Here is a 25,315-nt window from a genome sequence, read left to right on the forward strand (position 1 = left end):
ATCATTGCCTTTCTTGTAAACCAGGCATTCATCCACAGAGTGGCCTTCTTTCATACAAACCTTACAATTTTCTATAATCTCCTCAACATCAATATGTTGTCTGCATACTCCTCATTAGACCATAGCTAAATTTCCTTTGGTAGAGGGGGTAAGGACTTTCAAAGAATTCATATTATGGCATAGACACTTAGTCTTTCTTTTCCATCACTTCTCATTTTCTTTGATTAACTTCCCCAACTTGTTCCCTATTAACCAGTGAAACACGAGGACTTACACCCCCACATCCCAAACCTCAAAGTACCCATCCCCAAGACATCCCTGCACCGGGCACTTGAGTACCCAAGTACCCCCACCTTCGCCACTCCGCAACCAAGCCCCTACTGGGATGGGTACTTGATTTCTATTTGAATTTTAATTTTTGAATGTTATTATTGAGTACGTAATATGTTACTATGTTGAATGTTCAATGATTCTAGTACGTGTTGCAATTTTGCTATGTTCAAGTATTTTAATTTGGTATGTTATATTGAAATATCATTTCATAGCTAGCATTTCAAGTTCTATATGTATACTATACAACACCCCTCCCTACACCATCCTCCCCTTGCCATCTCGAAAATGAGGCCCATTGTCCCCTCATCCTGGAAACTCGTCCCAGCATCCCAACGTACCCTAGTACTAGTGTTACACTGCTATTAACTCTAGGGTTGACAACTCGCACTATTCTTGCAGGAGGTTGTAAAGACAGATCCAAATAGGAACCTCCTCAATGCTAGCATTTAAGAATATAAAGGAAAATACCTCCATTAATAAGGGGTCATTGTTGAAGATCTAGTCTCTCTTTAGAATTCTCATAAATAACCAGAAAAAATGCCATTTGGAAGGGATTTAACCATTTTGTTCTAGCCCCAGTTTGTCACACCCTTTTCTAACCCTGTAGAAGGTTGGCAAGTACCCTACCCAATTTAGGAAGAAAATCCTTGAAGATCTTTTATGACCCACTTCCAATCCTAAATTTCAAGATGCAAAGAAACCAATCTTTTATGGTCTATTTGGATGCATACCTAATCTTCCTTTGTTGAAAGTTAAGGCTCCTTCAGACTCCACATTTTCTTTGCAACCCTGGATAGGTTGACTTCCTTTTCCATCACGATGCCAACGTATCACTATTTTGCTGATGAAGATTGTTTGTGAGACCTGAAATCAGACCTATTAGCACCCACAAAAGGAATTATATGAGCTAGTTGATGCTCCCCTAACTTGCTTGATGGATGCCATGATAGATCTTCTCCATTCTGAAACATGTGATTTATAACCACCCTGAATGAACATTCATGGCCACCATTCTGCAACCCTACCCTTTGCAAAAACTCTATCAGGTCTAGGTTTTACATCATTCCACCCACCATTGTTATTGTTATATTTTCCTCAAGAAATCTTGTCAAAGGTAAATATTTATAATATTATATATTAAAATTTATTATTTTGTTTATTATTAGACCCTATTTCAAAAATGGAACATTACAAGTTTTTTGTAGGGTTGTTAGTAGAATGAGCACTAAGTAAGGGTGTTCAAGTAATATTCTAATATTTAGCTGATAATGGTCATTTAACTCATTTACTTAGTTTAGTTAGTATCTTTCTATTTCTACAAGCCATTTGTTTAGTTTAGTAACTTTCTATTCTATCTTAAATTCTCAATTGCTTCTGTTATGGAAAGATCTTGTAATTGTCTCTATAGGGAGTATTCATCTCCTCTACTAATAACAACAATCAATTATCATTTCAGTCCAAACATCAAAGAGGTTAAATTTCTAGAATAAATACATCTCAAAAACTATTGGAAATAGAAAAGCAAAATCACAGGCATTTTTGTGTAGGATATTTTGAAAACAAATATTATTAAGTAGTCTAGTCTCCGCCATCAATAATGCAGGTAGGAGCTGTGCTTAGGAGCCTGTTGTGTAGAAACCCTGTCTGGTATTCCATATCCCTTGGGATGGATATTTATGCTGTGTGAGTCTAATATGGTAAGTCATATGTAAGTCTGGTAGGACAATTTGTCCGGGAAGTGTTTCCCATCATTGTTGAGTGTGTCCATTCAGTGCAATTATGTGCTCCTTTGGGCTAGTTCCTTTGTGAAGCACCTACCCTATGTTGGAAATTCATTTATGGGTGTTTTTGTGTGTTTATAAATGCATATAAACAGATAAAACATAAGCAAGTAGAGCTATTGTTTAAAAAGGGAACATATCTCTGTCAACAATGTAGAAAAAACTTTCTGCTCTGCACTACTAATGCACTGAGATGTTTTTCTGCCTATACTTTCACTTCAGAGAGTCATGTTTATGTTAACTTATGAATCTGTGGATTCCAGTGATTACATGTGTCAAGGAAACAGGATCAGATATAATACCTTTTAATTTTATATGTATGCCTTGTGTGATATATTCACTACATTAATTTTCTTGTTGATATGACCTCCAAAATTCTCCTTTTCATTATTTTGTTTATATATCTTGATGCACCACTGTAAATATTTTCTGAATTTAACACAACAGAGAAAAAATCCAGAAATGTTAAGTGAAAATAACTTCAGTTGTTATAGTATTATGGTCTTCATGTATGTTTCAACTGCAGCAATCTTGGAGAATATATGGAGGGAGGAGGCATGTCGCATGTAGGGATATGTCTCTATGTGGCATCAGCCACTTAGAGGCATGTCCCTACATGGGATATGCCTAATCAAATATAACCCACGGCACAAAGCAAGGCACTGATTCCACTTTGGTAATTACTGTTTATAATTCTACTTTGGTAATAGCTACTTATAAGTTATAACATAAACTTTGTTATCGCTGTTTATATGATTTGCTCACCTCTGGTGTATATGGAAAGAACCAATTCTTATTGTTAAGGTTGTAGCTTCAGTCGGATCGATTCAATCTGAAATACATTATTCTTATTGGTAAATCATCATTTCCTATATATACTTATCGATGTTAAATAATATATATTATTGTATATAATACACACACCCACACACACACACACACACATATATATTGCTATACATATTATTATTTTGTTAATATATTATTATTAATTTGTTGGTGTACTTTAGGTCTTCCTAGTTTTGAGCTCCTAAGTGAATTGTAATCCAATGCAAAATATGTCAAGTCTAGACTGCCATTAGGATGGGCTTTCTTCTCATCTACCCCTGTAAGCCTACCCATGCAAGAAATCAGGCAAGTCAAGCACTATCACTTAGCTAGGTGATTCTAGGATGGGTGGGCAAGTGTCAAGCTTTTCCTAAGATGAGAAGAAAGCTAAATGAGCTCTATCAATACATCTATCCATGCTCAGAACCTGCTTGAAGTGAAGAACCAGTTCTGTGTACATCGAAGGAAAAGATTCCATGAAAGTCCAAAGCCAAAGCGATTAAGAAGCAACCAGCTGAACATAGAGATCATGCAAAGTATAGACAAAAGTTGGCGATGCGTTTCGGGTCGTTGATGTGATCAAAGCAATGGTCCAAATCAAATCGTGATCAGCCACATTGGGAGGAAGAAAAGTCAAATATCATATAAGTAAGGATTTGTGTGACTAAGCATTGGAGAGTCAAATCTCCAATCATAAAGATCCACGTAACAGCAAACCCACAGCGAGCCAAGTGAAGTGGTTAATAAGTGATTGAATCCAATGGCCCTCGCTTTACCGCTTTAGCCAAATGCAAACTCTTTAATCTACACGACATAGCGGGAGTCATAGATCTCCTTCCACCTCGTAAGTTGCAAGCCCAGATCATCATTTCATCTTGATCGTCCAACAAAGCTAAGACCAAATGGCCCTAGTCGTGTTTCGGGCCTAAATGTTGAAGGACAAAAAGTTTAGGAGAAACTCTCTGGAATAGTGACACTTGTCCACACTCAAATCCATTTCGGGCCAAAAATTAAAAGGACCAAAATTGACTTATAAACGGCAACCGTAGATTCAAATTATAAATGCAAAGAGCTCACATGATCGTGGTCGCAGATTTTGAGGCAATCAAGGCGATCGTGAAACAATTGAAAAGATAAATGCGTGGACCTAGAGCAAATAGAGTAATGCCACGTGGGGGTGCAAACCCATCTTATTAACATGTAGTTTCCAGTAAAAGCGTGAAGACTCAATCGCGATCGTTGACATGGATTAATCATGGTCGTCCATTTTCTCAGCGAAGGAAGGATAAAGTTAAAGGCCCAGTCAAAGCACCAAGACCAATCTTGATCGTCAATTTGGTAACTGAAGATGGTAGATTGACGACAGAGATTTAAACTCAAAGAAATGGCTAGAGATATGAAATGGAAAAGGTGGCACGAAGAGTTTTGCTGAACCAGTAAGGGAAAATGAAGCAGTTCAAGCACATTCTAGAACGACAATGAACTGCAGAAGCCATGGAGGATGCCATAGGTTAATTAGGAATATCAGGCTGTCAAATCCAAAGTCAAGAATGTTACCAAATCCATGTAATGATGCCAAACTATTAGTGTTTTGAGCATTTCTGACCATTTATGCTTTCTTTCTCTGATGTATTGAATTGTAACTGATGACTGATGATTCCTGAGCAATTCAAGTGCTTTGTGTGGTAATCATGAAATGTAACTAGTCAATTCTAAAGGGCCTATAAATGTAAGCTTTTGAGAAGTAAATAGGATCAGCAAAATTTGGATTTGGGCAAACCCTTGTAGCTAGGACTATTGTGTGAGACACTGCGTCCATATTTTATTTCTCTCGTTCATGTTAGTCTAGCATTAGTCCTTGTATGGTGCTTGAAATGAAATGTGTTGTTAATGAAAATTGTGGGATTGCAACTGAACAAGGTTTTGTTTCCTTCTTTTCAATGCTTATAAGCTTTATTCCCCTCATTTGCAATATTATCTCATTTCCTTTGCTTTATACAAGTTAGTGCATATGCATTTTCATTGTTGTGTGAGAAATTCTAGACTTGGTTAATGTAAGCTATTGAGTAGGAAACAAATGGTTGTTGTGAAATCTCAATGACTTGGGCAATCTGAGTATTGCTTAGTTAGTCAAACATCCTCTCCTTATACAGTATACATTGTTAGGTAATCGTGCATTACTCCATTTTGCATTTGGTAGATTAAATAGGTTGCATTTAGGTGTTGAATGAGCTTAAAAGTGGCTCATATGCATTCATGGTTGTGGAGGTTGTGAGTCATCCTTTGAAATCCGCCTGGATTGCTTGAAGTGTTGGGCTATCTGGTCATACCTCTTATGCTCTCTTGTTAAGAGCATACCCCTAGATATTGTTGATCTACTAAAAATAATATTTATTGCAAATCTTTGCACACAAGGGAGTTGTACCTTTCAATTAAGGGATCCTTGATAGAACACCTACATTGACCCAATTTGTTGCTAACTACTCTGTCTTTCACTACATTGGGAACATTAAGAGTCAAGATATAAAACAAAATCCAAGAAAGACAAACTGTTAATCAACATAATTAAATGATGTTTTACCATAGAGACATGTCTCCTCTTGTCATATTTATATGAGATTCAAATCTGCATTTGGTAGACACCTAAAAAATGGCAATGCTTAGTACATTTCCACAGATCCTTTCACTTAACAAGGTAATAGAGCAGGTTGTGAATGTAAGAAAGAAAGAGAGATTATACGACAACAAATAAAATCAAGTTTAAAGAACATCCAGGTTTGTAGAGTACTAACATCTGCAATGCCCTTCATGAGTAGGAAGTCTGTAGGCAAAGTACATCCTAGATCTATTTAAATCTACCTCGTGAAAACACATCAAAGAAGGTTGTCCTCCCACATTTGCAAGACTATAGAAATAAACTAGAATTCATTTCCAGAACCTCTCAATTACCAGTGCTTGCAACATCGGAACAAATTCATATTAGGGGCCTGATCTAAATCTTGAAAGTCTTGGGTAACCATGAAATTTCAAAATTAAGTTGAAGCGAAATAGAGCTTGGCGTGAATAATCTTGTATTCGTAAACCGGGCATGATTAATCTTGTGGTATCCAAAACCTTGCAATGTAATGGTATGAGGAAATAAAGCTTACCCAACATCCATTCAACTATTGTACACAATCACAGACTTCCACCAACGTTCAGTAAACACTTGATTGATAATCAAATTGGACATATAGTAACTGCTAATATGATCAATCCGGTTTGATAGCGGTTTCTTCATGTTATCTGCATTTCCATCTGAGATTAAATGCCATTGTTAATCAAGCATCAAGCTTGAGGAGTTAAGTTTCAATGAAGGGCATTTTTGAAGATTTTCAATAGAATGAGATGGGATGAGATAATGTGTTCAAATTGTTTTTTTCCTTACTCAAGAGAAGTTAATTTGTTTTACAATCTCGGTGAGAGATTGAATCATTAAGGGTTAGATAGTACAAAATCAATAGTTGTTGGTCCAGAATGGAGAAATGGGAAATATGGAGTCAATGATAAGGAAGTATTTGGATGATCTACCCCTATGAGCAAGCGATTATATGGAACTCGTGATTAATAGAAAATGATAATCAGAATATTTAAGCTTCCCCAAGCAATATTATTGAGCATGAAGGGATGAAATTTGAATCTCGGAAAGTACATACATATCAAGGACAGAAATAGAAGATACAGTTAGTTATACTACACGTGGTTTATATTCAACCAGCCAATAGCAAACAGCATATCTAAAGAAGAACAAATTAAGAAAGCAGGGCCTTGACTCAGAATCAAACACATTTTCCATGTCTATAAATATTGTCAATTGGGATGCTGCCTCCACCAGTGTAGAGCCCAAGGAAACGAAGGAAAATGAAAAGGAAATGGAGGATTCTTATTGGGTAAGTGGTAGTGTATGCAACTCTGGATCCGTTCAAGTACAACCCCATTAATGTGCACAATCTATTTGGTATATCAGATATATGGACATACTGGATATATTTGATCCAATAGAATTATTCATGATATACGATTCAAGTATATCAGCACAATCAATATACTGTGTCCACCTGGAATGTAGTAGGACAAGGAATGGACTAAAATTCTTCAAGTAATTGTTATCCAAGGCAAAACAATTTGTAAAAGACCGGATCACAGATAGGTATTTGTCACATAATCCCTCTTTGTTGGATTGGGAGCTGGACGATTAACGTGTTGATGTAATCTATGCGTTGAAGAGGTTAATTATAAATGAAGTTGGTAAAATCCAAGGCAAGCCATATAGCCGGGTGCCGCCTCCCTACCAAAATATATAAATATTGTGAAGAGAATTATAAAGGAGCGATAAAGTTATAAGGAGCGGCTAATCATGGATAGAAGTTTAAATAACAACAAACTAAGGGGAGATATACATACTAATCCACAATGATGGAAGGGGAAAGTATATTATTTTCCAAACTCAATGATACTCATTTATTATCTGAACTTAGCGAGAAACATATAGAAAAGATACAAATGCTAGAATATCATAAGGACTAGTCTCAAGGAATCTTTTGCACAGTCAAGAATTACATCAATAGTTTGGCTGGCTATTCCATTAGAGATTATAATTCATCGATTCAATAAAGATTGCTATTTTTTGATGTCAATATTCACCATCTGATCATTATTCTCCATTGAAGAGTGAAGTTCAATTCTTACATAAGATTGCCTAAGGACTCCCTTCCAGATTGATAAATAAGATTGACTAAGGACTCACTTCCAGATTGATCCAAGAAGTCTCTTCTGGACTTGTATTCGTAACTGCCTTCATTATCACATATTTGGGTGTTAAAAATTTAAAAAATCAAATGTCAAATCCACAACTTTGGAGAATTGAATGCGCAAGATAATGGATCTGTTGTTTATAGATGGTTGCAGAAGATTGACTGGATGTAGACAAAATAAGTAACCAGAGATTGTTATCAAAGCAAAAGTTCAGCAGTAAAAGATACCATTGATGAGGAGGGTGGTCAAATTATACACATATATTCATCATCAGATGAATAGTCTATCATAATGGAAGAGCTCAGGAACAATAACTATCGGCATATTCATTATTCCCGACTCATCTTCATGTTGTACCTTTGTTATTTGCAACAAGAGAATGCAAACTCAAAGAAATATAATGCAGTCGAAACTGAGGCCAATTTCTCTTGCTGCTGCAGCTTATGAATTGATGCTTCATATTCTACCTGCATATGTCTCTGATTGGATTATCAATTTATGTGATTGTCCTACAAAAAGTTTCATTAAGGTTTTCTCTTCAACATAGTACAGTCATCAACTACTTGATGACGTGTTCTCCAAGGCTCAATCAGTTGGGTATAATCAACTTTTCAATGATTGTGGGCTATGGTCAAAAGAAGTTTTCCATATTTCACATAAAGAAAAATATTGTTAAAACGATATAAGAGTAGAAATTTTACATTGTGGAGGAGAAATAATAAACAATGTTCCATTCCTACTTGAACGATCTGTAGAGAAGAGATGTTCCATTCTTAAATGTCTATGGACCCTTGTCCAGATAAGTATTCTTATCTTTGAGTATTACATTTATCTACTCATTGTAGTCTCTCTCATATTTGTAGTTCTATACATACTAGAAGATTTATCTGCCTTGATCTTTTTTCTTTATGTCTAAGGATATTCTTGCAGGAAATGAATACTGGCAATTTACACATGCTACCAAAATTTTGTGGCGGCTCAATCTTATGACAGTAGCTCGAAAGAAGTTGTGATCTAGAATTCATTAGTCATCTGATGATCAAACTAGATAAAGAGCTTAGAAGATTAATACTTGGAGGGAGTCTAGAGATACATGTGTGTGACTGCATGATTTTGATGGGCCTACTCCTGTGTACGTAATGAGGAAGTAATGACATATCACCGGAAAGTCAGGAAGATTGATATTAGATTCAAAGGGAGCTCGACAGGCATCTTTAGGCGAAGAGAGCTCTAAGGGAGTAACTAGAGGACCTGACTTCCCAGGATTGTTGTTCAGAGGGAGAAATTTGAAATGTGATCTCTTCTCTATAAGGGAAAAGTTCGAAGTGAAATTCCTTATAATGCATTCTTCTCTATGAGAGAGAATTGAGGTGAAAGTCCTTGTACCACCCTCTAATTTGGTTCATGGTGGTTACTAATTCGCATATGAAATGCAATGAAAGGTGACGATCTTTCATTGACATATATAAACAAAAGGTAACTATTGTAAGTTGACGATCTTATAAATGAAGACTTGTTACCATGATAGACTTCGTTATGTTGTTGTCCCAGAGTGTAGGAAGTCATGATAACGAATGTATCATGATCAAACTTCATTAAGTTGTTGTCCCAAAGTGTCAGAGATCATGATACTTGTCATGATAGAGACCATGACATTGTGATTTCTTATTAAGTTGTTGTCCCGGAGTGCCAGAAATCAGATAACTCATATCCTTCTAGGATATAACATATTCTTTTTGGCAGGCGTCAGGGATCTGATGATAGTGCACATACTAAAAGAATATATGTATGATGAATATCATATGATTGATATTTCTTGTTGAATTATACCTTGGATTATATTAAAAGATAACATCTAAGTTGATGGATTTATGTTGATATCCTTAAATATGTCATTCCAGGAATATCATACTGAGATGATATCTCTTCATATACTTGAGAGCATAATGTGTTCTACAAATCCTCCCTAGCTAAGAGGGAGTGTTAAGCTTATAGCTTCAGTCGGATTGATTCGATCTAAGATACATTATTGTTATTGGTAAATCATCATTTCCTATGTATACTTATCTATGTTAAATAATATATATTATTGTATATAATACATATCTATATATAATATCATATATTGTTATACGTATTATTATTTTTGTTAATATATTATTATTAATTAAATGATGATTAAACCATAGAGACATGTCTCCTCCTCTCATATTTATATGAGATTCAAATATGCATTTGGAAGACGCCTATAACAATGGCACTGCTTAATACATTTGAAGAGATCCTTTCACTTAGCACTTATGTAATCGGTCAATCAGATTTATGTAAATTGATCAGTAATTATTATTTGTTATGGATAATAATGATTAACTTAGTAATCATTATAACTGATTAACATAGTTTATTACAAGATCAATTCAATCCAACCGAAGCTATAACTTAACAGCATGCTGCAGCCTAAAAGTGATTATTAATTGTATGAGTCTGTAGATGTGCTTGTTGAGAGAGACAAAATTTAATATTGCTCTTACTATTTCCAGCTGTTTGACAAGAAAATTGAACATGGAAAAATTATTATTTTCAACTCCATAAAAAAGTGGAAACATTTGAAATACCATTTCACTGTACTGCATGTCATATAGATACTCAGAATTTGTTAAATCTTCAACTGTGAACTCTTCATGTGGACGACATCCATTAGCATAGAGCCATTGACCATGCTCTACATGCCTGCAGTTTGGACATTGCATTGCTCCCTTTGCATTAAATGCTGATCCAATGCAATCTGCATCAACAAATATTCCAATGTTGAGTCCAACTGCAAGCAAATAAACTATAGTTTACCTTATAGAAACATCTAAGAATATCTGATAATATTGAGTCTTGATCATAGTTTAGTAACATTTCAATAAATAATGACAATGAGCACCAAAAATGTAATTCAATACACAAACATTAAGGTGCTTTGTTCTTGCTACCTGTCAGCTAAATGCAAAGCTCTATCATCATCATACCTCTCCTATTCAAAACTGGTGTAGTATGTAATGCCAGTTCTACCCAAATTAACACAACCCTTTTTAAAGGACCTATTGATGTTATTCTCAACCCCCATCACAAAATTCTCATAGAAACACTCTGTCTCAAATGACACTTCTGTTTTCCCGGAAAAACACAAAATTACCACAAGATACAAGCTGATTTTCTTTGTCTCATGAAATATAAAAAGAGACATCTAGCATTTTATTTCAACATGTACATTAAGCGCATTCTGAAAATATGGAAAACCATAAAATTTGCTCAAAGGGGGCCATGAATATAAAAGATATGCCAATAACGTAAAAGAGCATGCTGTATATTTATATGAGAGATAATATCTATAACCCAACTAAACAACTTCCGATAATCATGTCCCAGAAAGATAAAAAGTAGAACAACAAGATCCTCCGTCACATAAACAACACATCAATGTTCTTAAATACACATGTATGATATACAAAAATCAATCATTTCATAGTATGATACTTCACCATTTGATCAAGATTCAAGATATTTCATATTAGATAGGTCAACTCCAAACTTAAAAACCAGAAGAGAATGGATGTAACTGCAAAAAATACTGTCCTGACAATAAATGATACTTATTACAAGGCGAGAATAAGGAAAAGGCTTATGCCATGTAAAAGGATTATCAACATTAAGTGGCAAGTTAACTATTGTTTGTTGCCTCTAACAATCACCTCAAAAGCCTAAGATGGCAGAAAAACTAGGGATGGAGAAAATTGGAAAACTAAAACATGTAGCACTGAGGGAGCTTAGAAGGCATTTTCCCTACTTGACAACATCTGGTGGTAAAACATTTGTATAAAAATCTGATACCAAAGTATGCAGGAAACAAATGGTGATTGTTCATGTTAACAATGAAAATTAAAAAATTAACGAGCGAACAGGATTAATCACTACTACTAGACAATAAGAATTTATAGTTGCAGAAAAGAAAACTGGATAAGAACCAGTGGCAAAACTTTCAGTTTCTGAAAGAACAGATGAAGAAGTATGACAAGGGAAATAACAATCCTAAGAATAAAATGCAGAGCTTTCAAACATCAAATTCCACTGAGCACTTCCTGCACGTATCTGCAGGCCACCCAAAGAGCATGGACCATCCAAATGCTTCAGCATCCACTTCCAAGCATGCCTGCTATGCACCTTAAAACAATAAATCCCACCTAGAATCAATAAATAATAATCCTTGACTTGTCTTGTGGACCAGATTTCATAATTCTCCGAAAAAAGTCTTAAGCAAATTGGATTTACTTGGCATGGACCTACAAGCTATAGTTTACTCACTGGAGCCATGACCTAAAATAAGCTACTGTGGAGCAAATGTTTGAGTGTGATAATCAGAGACACTGTTAACATCTCTACCATTTAGGATAAATAACAAACAATGGATTTTGGACTTCACGATTTTTGCTCTTATATACGAAATAGGAAATGAAAAAGGTTTGAAAATTCCATTGGCAGAGGACACTGGTATTGAGTTGAGATGACAAGCATTGAATGCCAAAGAATGTGGACTGAGACTTGGTAAGATTGAGAGGACAGTGAATTATTAACTTATTGTTCACTCTGCACAGAGGAAACCATTGCCCATTTGCATTACACTTGGTGGTATCATATGGTGAAAGTCTGCAGATGGAGGCAAACTTCAGGTTCAATCCATCCAAACAGAAGATGCCCTTCTGAGGTCATGTTTCCATGGACAGGTTAAAGTGTGCGTTCATGACGGACGACCCTTTCTTCATGATCATGTTGTGAGATATATTGGGAATTGGGTATTTTATTGCCACCCACAAATTCCAAACCAACACACATATATCTTCTATGTTCTGTGCTTGAGGGCTTGAATTCTCCACCATTGATGACATGAGGAAGGTAGTGTCTAGGAGTGCGAAGGAAGAATGGAAACGGACTCGATGCCTTGCTGCAGTATGTGGTGCCTGGCCAAGGGTTCAATACCAACCAAGGAGACAGAATTAGGAGTGCGAAGGAAGAATGACGATGGGCTCAATGCCTTGCTGCAGTATGCGGTGCCTGGCCAAGGTTTCAATACCAACCAAGAAGACAGAATTGCAAATAAGTTATTATTCAAAAGACTGAATACCCAAAAAATCCCTAGCTGTGGGTTCTGAGGAGCAGTGTGTTTTTGAAGGAGCAAGTACAAGACACAATTTTGCCAAAATTGTGCAAAAATCTTCAACAAGGGCAATCATCACAACTTTTCTCGATACAACAAAACATGGGTATTTCCAACCTTGAAACACTAACTTGAAAAAACTAGAACAGAACACAGAGAAACATGCATGAGTGGAAATACAGAGGTTAGACAGACAAGAAAAGATGCAAAGCATGAAAATGTGGCCAATGCAGGAATACTGGCATGGAGAAATCAGCAAACAAAAAACAACATAATTTTTCACTTTGGGAAATTATTCAGATATTGTGCAATTTTCCTTGAAAAAATCCACAAGAAAATAAATGAACACAGGCAGGAAATGATGACAGCAGAGGAAAATGGCACCTCTTTCAGACATGAACAGAAACCCTCGACTTAAATTGACCAATCTCATGATTTTCAACACAAAAAATACCACTTCTTTTTTTTTTTTCTGATAGGTATCGGCCGAAGCCTAGATTATTTATTATTTATTATTATTTTATTATTATTGTTAAGATTAATTATTATTATGTGTTAATCTCAAGTAGATTTGAACCCAAGACCTCCCCGATGAAAGGTTCGCAATTTTACCTATGCGTTGTAGACTTTTGCCTAAATCAATTACAATTAATATTTAGTGTCACATATTTTATTTTATTAATGGTGGGCTTTAATATACACACATACATATATATTTGTATGAGTTGTACCATTTAATTTTAAATTATATCAAATTGTAGTTTACTAATGGTGTTGTTATACCAGTTTGGCTGATTGCATCTTATATCATTTTGGTATGACAAGCTAATGATTTACAGGCAAGGAAAGATAACAACAACAATTCTGCTTGAAAATAATACATAATGCAATAAGCCAAAATCGTATAACAGTGCCATTAGTAATCTACAATTTTATATAATTTAAAATTGAATGGTACAGCTTATATATATATATATATGGTAGATGTCGATTCGGATTCGAAGTCAAATTTGGGTTCGAGAATCCAATTTGTGGATTCGTGATTTTTTAATTTTTCCATTATGATTTGTGAGTATATGTGTGTGCATTATATATAAAAATATATATACATTAAGAATATTTAATCCAAGTTTGGTCTATGGGTCCTTGGGCATTCTTGACGAATTCGAACGGATTCACGTGGCTTCGTGTTGGATTCGAGCAAGTCCATGTGGATTTGTACAGGATTCAGATTTTACTATGTGGATTCGTCCAAATTTGCAGTACGCAAATACAGACAAATCCACGGGGTCAAATATTGACCCTACACGGACCCAACACGATCCGGTTCACAAATCCAGACCTCGTACAAACCAAGATCTGATTCAGGGCTCGGATGAACAAATCTGGTAACTAGGATATATATATATATATATATAATAAAAACGTTTTGTGTTTTAAACATACTTTTTGGCCTCATGGGTTGTGGGTCTGCACGAGGTCTCTTTAGGGTCCTTAGAGGTCCTCTCAGGTCCCTACAAATCTAGGCAAGGTCTAAAACATGAACTAAGTGTACTCATGGGTCCAAAAGACTTAGGACCCACAATCCATGGCATGGACCCTGCCCAAACCAACCATGGACCCAATGTTGCTGAATGTTTTATGACCCACCAAACAATAGAACAAAATACTAGAATATCGTATCCTCTCTTGAACAAGTCTCGCATATACTAAGAATGCAAGATCATACAATGACTCTAAGGTCCCTTCAACATCGGGTCTTGACTATGGATAAGCTCGGTGGTTGATGTGATTTGTTAATGATCACAAGGGGCCTTATGAATATTTACAGATTCATTTCAAGTCATACTGGATATTGGAGCTATCGAAAGCTTTTGGAATCAACTACTTTTTAGATTTTTCACAAAATATGTGGAAATGAAATGGGTCATGGTTTAGGGGTTCTATTCTCATCCTAAGGGTGGTGATGACAACAAAGGGTACTCTTGGTGGACAAATTCTTTAACTTACCGAACTTTGCTTCGCCAAGTTATACTACAACTACACATGAATTGGTGCAATCTTCAAAGGTTATGCAAAAGATTTTCATTCCACCACATACACCATCATAAAGAACAATGTATATGAATGAGTGAAGTTAAACATATGCATTCAAGGCGTTAAGGCTAACTTCGCACAACAATTTAGAATCACTAAAACGTCAAAAGTGTGAACCAAAGGAATTCATCAAGACACCATCATCTTCTCCGTTGCAATCACAACAATTTACCTAAACTAAACTATATCTAAATGAGGGAATTTAAGAGAACAGGCAAGCACCAAGACACATCGAGTATTCACCAAGCTTCAATGAAATCTCTATTATCTTAATAGCTCATAACCCTCTGTTCCTTCACTATTTTTGCCAATTCAATATTGGTTATCTTCAAAGGGATATCTTCTCCTTCTACCATCTTGTTCTTCCCAACAGTCTTAGTGGCTTTGATACCACTTGATGCAGAGTCGCACAATAGAAGCTTCTTTCCAAGCCAACCCTCTGATATAGATCAGTGTGCTGATGCAAAACTTCTACTTTCCTTCTTCTAGGTTGCTACTTCAACTCTTGGTTCCTACTCTTCTCCAAGGCACTATAAGTCTTAATGAACTGACCCAAGGCTTAGAGTATCCTATGCTGGTTTCAAAAGAAGAATTTTATGCTGGTTTCAATCGCCAAACTTCCCATCTAAAGGCTGACTGCCTATATTGCTGATTTGTGGCTTTTAGCCTACTTGTAGACTAAGTCTCTCCTAGTGACTTCTCTCCAAACTAGGTTGAGATTGTGGCCTCAAGACTTCTTAGAATGGACATAACAAGTTCAAACACATTCCTTACTTTCCCCCAAACAGAAACCATCAGTTTCACTCCAGCAATACAAAGCAATTGCAAACAGCACTCTAACCTAGGTGATCATATTAGGCTATGGCTTGCTAGAACTGCCTTCATTGGGTGCATAAAACTGATCTATTGGTTTGGTGACCTCCTACAGACCAAGAATGAACTGTTCCATCCAGAAAACCTGACCCACAATCCTCTAATGCTGATTACTTGCTCAAACGGCGCATTCTAAGGCTAAATACAGTCATATTTAGTTTGAAGTGGCTAATGGGCTTTTCCTGTCCTAAGCCTTTGAAGTCATAAAATCCAATCTACCTATTTGCATTTCACCGAAGGACATCAATTTCCAACGGTGAAATTGAAGTTAAGGCCATTTCTTGGCTTCAAACCCTTGAAATGAAGGTTTCAAACCCGCAGTCAGAGAAATTGCTATAACTACCCCCAAACTCAAACAAATTCAACCAAATCAATTGCAAATGAAAGGTAACATAGGTATCCAACTTCACATGTGCATCATCTATTCGTATCAATCCATACAGACTCATACAAGACAAATTTGCTCCAGAAAATAGGTTTTTCCATTCATAAAACGTTGATTCTTCCGTACATCTTGATGATCAGTTATGAGGACAAAATATGTCTTAAACACCTTCATCCAATCAGTTCGAATGAACTTTTGATGGTTATGAATGTTGGGAGGCCAAAAAGACATTGTTGACAACTTTTCCAAAATTGCATTTTTGCATATTTGCAATTTCTTGTCAAATATGACAAATTTTGCATTTTTTATCCTAATGGACACCAAATGATCCCAAACCTTTAGGAATGGTAGGGAATGTATGTCTAAGGTGAAAACAAACTTGTTTTCCATTATTGAACACCAAAACACTTAAAAACCAAGAAAACTCAACCTAGTGGGCAAGACTAAGGACTCTCTTGCCTTATAGAGTGACCACAGAGAGCCTTAACCAGACAAGAGGTTAAAACACACACAAAATGGATGGTGTTAACACATAACATCCTTATTACATCACAAGCAAAACAAACCACAACTCTTTAAGAAGGATAGGCCTAGGTGCCCTGCACCACAACTAGTTTGTTGAGCTTTTGTTCAATCCACCACTTTGTGAAATCCAAGACTGGCTTCGACAATATGTTAAGACTTGTGACCTCCTTCCCTTGCCATTCGCATGGATGAATTGTACTCTCCAAATAGAATCCCTTTTGCACTACATCTAGGTCCACCATCTCATCAGGAACTTGAAATATGTTGCAATCTCTAACCATGTTTAACGACAATCTTGAATGCATCCTCTTTCTAATTTTGTGCTCATCTCTAGCATTTGCCCAAAAATCCTCGAGGTTAACTTTATGTTGGTACTTTTATCCCGCTACCGATTTGATCTTTGTTGTAATCAAAACCAAACCTTTTCGGATAAAGTGGAAGATGGGAAGAAGTGAAGTTCATTGGTTGATCTCTTTGTTGCCTTCAAACATGGGCATATCTCAGTTTTTCCTTCTCCTATGGAAATTCGAAAATGCAATCCCAACTTCTTCCAACTAAAGAGTTCCTCACAAAACTGAATCCCAACAGTGTAGACTCTAAGTGCCTGCTCCTATGTCTTTGTCACCATCCTTGAGGATGAAGGAATTCCAAATACTTCAGACATGTATAATGGAGAAAAATCTGCAAGAATGTTTCCATTTGAATCCTCCATTGTTCTCTCTCTGGGACTATAATGTTTAGCACATTCCACAATCAACTCCGAATGCTGGATGGCGGGAGAGAAACTGGCTGCACCAACATTTCTGTTGTTCATGATCCTGGTGGCCAAGTTTGTAGTTTGATGGTCTTTGTACCCAAACATCCTTTTGTTGAATTCTTTCATATTGAGGCTACCAAGGCTTGTATCTCCTATTTCTACCCATTTTGAAAGGATCTTTGATTTCTCATTCTTTATCATTTGTCATCTAGTCTCGCTTGTTCTTCAGAGTTTTACCATTTCTCTTTCCTAGAAATCAGTAAAACATTCATACATAAGAATATGCAAAAAGCATAAAATGGCAGAGATAATTCCTCCCAAAAGATGATTTTGGAAATATGTCAAGATTTCCAAATTTCTCCTCGAAATTCACTTTATACGCTTTCCTCAAGAATCATGAATATTTCTCTCTCCCCTCAAGGATTCTGAGTATCTTCATGTTCTCTTGTAGAAAATTCTTCAAAGTCTTTCGGATGGGCCTTTTGAAATTTCACCTTTTGCTCATCAACTTTTTGTGTGAAAATGAAAGAATAAATAGGTTTCTTATATAGACTATTCTTCTCAAAAGTTGCTTTTAAAACTTGTTGGAAATATAAGAGTAACTAAGAGGGGAGGGGTGAATCAGTTACCACTAAAACAATTCCAAATCCCTTAGATGTCAATACAAACTTCCTTTAAACTCACGGCTCGGTTAGAACTAGATATTTACTGTCACTCAATTAACAAAGCAATCTGTTATATTAATGTGTATTAACCTTTAGTAACTCAGTTGCAGAAAGATAAAGCAGTAAGCAAATAACATGAACACATGAGACACCAAGATTTAACATGGAAACCCCAATTTGCAAAAACCACAAATGCAATTAGTTACAACTTTTCACTCTTCTAAAGTGATCCCTGTTAGGAGCCAACCCTGTTAAAGGTTACAAAACACACTGTTAGGTGTGACCTTGTTAAAGAATTTAAATCACCCTATTAGGAGTGGCCTTGTTAAAGGTCTTAAGACACTTTAATCTAGAAATGCCACCTAGTTAGAGGATTTGCAAAATGACTATTAAGTCAACTTTGTTAAGAGATTTCTTCACTGCTACAATTGTTAAAGAGTAACAATGATTGATCTGATTTATGAAGCAACTAAATTGTAGATCCAGATCACTATTCTAGCTTATCCTCTGGGACCTCCATAATCAGAATATTCTTTGCAGCTCGTTGGATACTCTGCTCTTAATCAGATATCCTTCTCTATTCACATCTTATCTTCGTCATCACTTTCTCATTTTTCAATCTACTACTCGACCTTTCATATATATGAAACAAAATGTCAAGTCGGCTTAAATACCCTTTCAAATAAATAAATAACATCCACTGAGTCAGCTTACAAAAATTAACTAATAGATAAAACTAATATGTTGAAGGTCAGCTAAAACTGGGTCACTCGGTTATACTGAACTCCTTGGTAATAGACCTGACTCGGTTTACACAGAACTACTTTGGTAATCGACCTAACTTGGTTTACACAGGAATCCCTGAACTTCTCTTCTTCTGAACTTATGCTCAGCGTACACTAGAGTCTTCTGAACTCGGTTCCAATTGGGAATGCTCGATTAGAGTATAACATTTGTGTAACATCAACAACAATATACAGCTGAATAATTGTTATCAACAAAACTATGGGCTAGAATTAGGCAATTGCCTTACTTGGTTTCAAAGATTCCATTATGGAAAGTTTTGTGCCACTTGTCACTATTTTTCTCCCACTTTTCAATAAGTTGCCAATTTGATACTTTTAGCTTCATGAGGAAGCTATGTCCTGATTTATCCAGTTTGAATTTTTTTTTGAAATTAATTGATTAAATATTCCTTAAAAAATTAATATTTAATTAATTGCTTGATTCAATGCAAAAATTTGTTTTTCATTCAATTTTCTCAATTTTAACCTTTCTTTTTCTATCATTTTTCAAGAACAACAAATTAAATATTATTACGGAAAAATATATATAGTAATAAAATCAATATTTAATTTTATGTAAATCCAAAAAAATGAGCAGAGAGCCCGATTAAAACATAATGATTTGAAAGTAGCTCTTCTCGCAGACATGAAAGTTTAAATAAACAATTTTCATATTTTCAGCTTACCAAATACAATCTTCCATTATGCAACAAATTTGATGCAATTAGCAGAGATATAAAATCAAATCCTAATAGACCAAAACAAGAAAGAGGTTAAATAATAACCCTAACCCAAACAGAAATCCCACGCAGTGTGAGATCCAGCGACAATTCAAGGAAGAAAAAGGTTTTATATGAATCAAGAGGTTGATCCAGTAGGTTGCAGAAACAACTTCGAAGTATTAGTTAAACATCATGAGGAAAGACGGCAATGGTTACACAAGCAAAACCGAATGATGGAAACATATCCCTTCAAACAAAGAAGAGAAGTGATGTCAAGGATCCTCCAAAATCCCCTGGTGGGAGCTAACAGATAGAGATCAAAATAAGGGGTGGATTTTGGTACAGAGAAAAAACAAATCAAGGGCACAAAAAAGCCTTAATCCCAGGCGGCCGCCATATACAAAGATGAATGAGATCCCAATTGGCAATCCTGATCACAAATGTAATCCATTGCCAAGGGTTACAGTAGAAAATTACATCCAAATCAAAAGCTTTCCACAAGAAAAACTAAAGAATAGATTCAAAATTGGAGCAACACCGACAAAAATTTTAAGGAATGAAACCCTAGACCTGAAAACTAAAGAAGTTCAAGTTGGGAATGCTAGATTGCCGAGGAAGATTGTTGCAAATTTGAGCAAAGGGGAGAGCGCGTCCATGGAGGCAACAATCTATTCCTGATGTTGCCCCCTCAAATAATATTAAACAAAGCAAGGAAAATAGATGGACGTTGGTATGCAACTGATGAAATGAGCATGAAATCCCTAATTGGAATAGCTAATACAGAGAAATCACAAGAAATTGTTCATGGTAACCAAGACAAGGGCAATAAAGTCCACCCAACTCATTTGGATATTAAGGTATCTACTATGACATACATACTACCGCATAGGAGGGATTTTTCCAATTGTAATCCCAATCCAAGGCCACTCAACAAGTCTTAAAAGATCTACGACTAACAAGTATCAAGAAAATTCTCCAAACAATAAGTAGGCATTTGGAGGGATTAATGACTTTTCAAGTTCCAACAAGAACAGCAAGGATAGAAAGGATAGATTTTTAACCATAAATAACAATTACAGTAAGAACCGTTGGATGTAGTGCGAAAGTTTGGGACTTTTCACATATTGGAATGACCCGGATTCAAGAGATCCTAATCTAGCAAAATGGTTGGAAGACTTATGTGGGGAACAAGTCTATCAACCGTGTCCAAGCATTTGGTATATCTTCAAAGTAAAAGTAAATCTATTAGGGATGAAATTCTTTCAGAATCTTTATGTTTTTATAAAGGCTTCAATGTTAAATTCTTAAAATGGGAGCCAAATTTTAGTGATTCTTCAGTAAACAAAATACGATCCCCAACTTGGGTATACATCAAATCTTTACCAGTAGAGCTAGCTTGTTTCCAAATCTTTACCAGTATAGAATCCACCATAGGTGAACTCATAGGAATCGAATCTAACTATTTAAATTCAAACGACATCAAAAAATTTATCTATTTGGAAGTAAAGCTGGAAAAAATTTAAGCCTATTAAAATTATCACAAACCAATCAATTTACAAAATAAAATTTGAAAAATATGAGGGACATATCCAATAAATAATCATAATAGAATCTAATAGGACAACAATTCCAAGGTTTATTTAAAGGAACACAAATCTTAAACATGTGTTTCCATCAATCAACAAAAGGAATAAACCTCAGACAAGAAAACTTTTATCCGACAATTTGGGTCACCAAAACTCACTAGCAATAGAGAAGGCAGAAAATTGAAGTATGCAAAAAACAAATCTTGCTAGTGAAATATGCTACCCAGTAGTGGACATAGAAAATGGGGCAATAGTGGCAGAAAATATGGAAACAATAGTATTGAGGAAAATATCAACAGATTACAAAAATGCGAATTTTGTAAACAACAAAATTTATTTATAGAAGATATTAAGGCAAATCTGATCATTCACAGCAAATTGATGCATGACATAATGCTTATCCATAATGATATTAGTGATCAGCTCATCCTATGGGACAAAGCCCATAAATAGCACTTCCAGACACTAAGCCAAAGTGAGATAGCAGATAATAGATCCAAACAAAGTAAGAAAGATCAAATACATAATTTTAGATCACAACCACAAAAGACAGACAAAAGTCCAAAACAAGCAAGTATAGATCGAAATCAGCCTTTAAAAACAGAGGAAGGACTCAATGAGAATCTCAAAAACAGACAGGATGGATCAAATAATGAGATAATTTATATCTAAGAAACTGAAGCTCAGATAGATAAGATAACTAAATTTTGAAGTGGTGAAATATTGGAACATGAGGAGATTAATAGAGTAGAAGAAGAAAATACTAGCTTGATAGGGTATATCAACAAGGATCCAGAAGAAGACGCTTCTCAGAATAAAATAACAAGAGACTCCCAATCTGAATGATTTAGAACATTTCCAGATGATACCAATCTCAGAAAAGTATTCCTAGTGGCACAAGGAAGAAAACAGAAATGGTAAGGGGGGAAAGAATAAGGAATAAAAAGCAAAAAAAGAGAAAACAACCTAGGGCGTTAGAAAAAGAGATCAATTTGGAAGATATCAATTAAACATTACAAGATGTAGAAGTAGAGAACGCAAGAAAGGAAACTCGGGAAATAGAAGGGCAACAAGATAATGGGGTTACTAATCTGAAAAAGGAAAAATCAAGAAAGAATCAGAATATATAAGTTATAGCAAACACCAATAGGAGGTAGACATTTCCTTGAAGAAGAAAATACCATAGGTAACCAACAAGGAAAAGAAGGGAAAAAGGAGAAAAAGTTTACTTCTAATCTTGAAAAGAGTGAAATTAAAACAAAAGATATTCAAAATCAATTAACAGAAGTTAAGGAAACAACATTGAACAAAGTAAATATAGAGGATTGACTAGAATTCCTCATTCCTTTGGATGAAGTCGACTTAGATGAAGAAGATTTCCCTGAGGTTCACAACGTTGAAGAAGAAGATGAAGAAAGTGAAGAAAAGATGAAAGAAAAAATATGGTTAATTGAAAGAATCATGGAAATGGATAAGGAAGAATTTGAAGATGAGGACTTACAGGATAATATAGCAAAACACAATTTAACAGATATGAAGGGGAATAGTGAATCAATATTAGATAAAAACACAATCATAGGCACTGGTGTAGGAATAGGGGAAGATAAATAATTGGATATAATAACAATAAAAAAGTATAATAATGTAAAACAAAAGGAAATGAAATCTAATCCACCTTCTTGAGAAAAAGCAGAGAAAAGAGAAGGTGATTGTACATAAATTACTATTGAGGTGAGACATTTTTAAGGGAAACTAAATTGATAAATCAAGAAGAAATATCAGAGAAATGGGGCTTGGATAATCTAATAGGAACAAAGTAGAAAAATTCCAAATTTGGGAGGAGTTTCGAGATTCAAGGATTAGAAGAATTTCAACAAGATATAGTTAAAATAAATGGTGAGAATAGTCAAATAAAAGAAAAATATAGCCAAAGAAAAGGACGAGCATGATAGAGGATTTAGTAACAAAATTATCAAAGAAATAAAAAAAGAACATTCAGATAATATGGAAGATGAATCCATTGCTGCAAGTGTGCAGAACACTAGGAAAACTTTAGACAATCTTAGTATTATGGTAAACTTACACGGTTTAGAATATCCAATATGTGGAAAACAAATCAAAAAAAGCAGAAGAAAATCCTTAGCTGAACTTAGAGCAGCTAGAGGATTGGCTAGCAATCAAAAAAAGATTAACATTCTTATGAATGTAGGGAAGGGGAAGTTCCTTCCCACAAAGCCATGAAGTTGACTACATGGAATGTTAGGGCCCTAAATGCCCCTACCAAAAAGCGCTTACTCAAGCACAATTTAACATTATTTGAATCAGATGTTTTTATACAGGAATCAAAACTTAACAAAGGGAAGAAAATTTAATATAAACCTAGGTTCTTGGAAAACATAACTAATTGATTCAATAGGGCCCTCATGTGGGATTTGTATTATATGGGACCCTAAAAGGGTAGATTTCATTCAACTTCTATGCAACGAGAATTGGATGTGGGGGAGAGTAAAAAGCTTCAAAATTGAAATTCAATTCCTACTTATCAATGTGTATGGGTCAGCACCATCAACGATTAAGAAAGAAACTTGGAATGAGATTAGCAATTATTTAGAGGTTATACACAAGAAAATGTTTTTCATTGGGAGAGATTTTAAAGCAATTCTAGATTTAGGAGAAAAAGCAGGTGGATCTAAAACCATTAACCAGGTTATGTAAGATTTCAAAGTATGGTTTGCAAAGTATGGTTCGCAAAAGATAACCTCATTGAGATTCCAACATCTAACGGGGTCTTCACATGGAACAATCGACGAGTTGGCTTCTGTAATATAGCATAAAGATTGGACAGATTTATATTTTAAAAAAATTTAATCTCTTTTAATCATCCTTTCAATGCAGTCATCCTCCATAATGCAAGTTCTGATCACTATCAGGTTAGACTAGAAATAGGTGAATCAAAAAAATCCATCAAGAAATCCAGTTAAGTGTAAAAAAAAGTGCTTTCTAGGTAAAGGTTTTCTTAATCATATAAACCAATGGTGGCATGAAGAGAAATTTGACGGATCAAGAATGTTTTATTTTATAGCAAAACTGAAATCGTTAAAAGAAAAAAATTTAAAATGCAATAAAGATCATTTTTACGACATTTTTAAAGATAAATTAGAGAACAAAGAAGAATTGAAAAATCTAAACGAAGAAATCATCAACGTAGGAATGGCTAATGAAAAATATATCAAAGAAAAAGAATTACTTGCTAAACAAGAAAATACCCTAGCAAAAGAAGAAATATTTTGGAAACAAAAATCAAGAGAAACATGATTGTAGGAGACAAAAACACAAAAAAAATCAAAACAATACTATAAACAGAAGAAATATTAATAGAATAACAAAAATTAAAGATAATGCAAGAAGGGTAATTGGAAACCCAAATGAGATAGCAGAAATCTTTGTCAATTATTATATAGATATCCTTAATAATTTTGAATCATCAAATTTAATGGCTCAAAATAAGATATTAGGATCTATTCCTAACATAACAACTGCAAAAGATAATAAAAACTTAAATAAGAAATTAAAGATGCCTTCTTTCAACTCAAGCCTAATAAATCTTCGAGCCCTGATGGCTCTCAGGCTTTTTTCTCTCATAAATGTTGAGATATTATAGAGACGACCTTTGAGAGGCTATTATGGAAAGTAGGAACTCTGGATCTCTACTAACTGAAATTAACAATAAATTCCTAGCTTTTATTTCAAAGAAAATTGAACATAAGGAAATAGGAGATTTTAGGCCCATAGCTTTATGTAATACAATCTACAAAATACTCTAAAAAGCACTAGCTAATCGACATAAAGAGTACTACCAAAGCTCATTTCAGAGGAACAGATAGGTTTTGTCCCTAATAGGTCAATTCTCGATGGTATTATCATAATCCAAGATTAATTCATTATGTACAAATTAATAAGGAATGGTGTATACTAATGAAGTTCGAT

At 35.0% G+C, this 25,315-nt stretch overlaps 1 protein-coding gene across 1 annotated transcript in view; it reads right to left on the bottom strand.

Moving 5' to 3' along the window:
• Positions 1-25,315, bottom strand: part of LOC149571261 (E3 ubiquitin-protein ligase IPI1-like) — a 132,313-nt gene that overhangs the window by 89,085 nt on the left and 17,913 nt on the right. Inside the window, exon 2 of the mRNA XM_089812820.1 lies at positions 10,352-10,521. Within this exon, the coding sequence (XP_089668946.1) occupies positions 10,352-10,521 (170 nt within the window). The remainder of the gene's footprint in view (positions 1-10,351; positions 10,522-25,315) is intronic.

This window comes from Cupressus sempervirens, chromosome 2, assembly GCF_028749045.1.
Source record: "Cupressus sempervirens isolate cs-2001-9-10 chromosome 2, ASM2874904v1, whole genome shotgun sequence".
Lineage (NCBI taxonomy): Eukaryota > Viridiplantae > Streptophyta > Pinopsida > Cupressales > Cupressaceae > Cupressus > Cupressus sempervirens.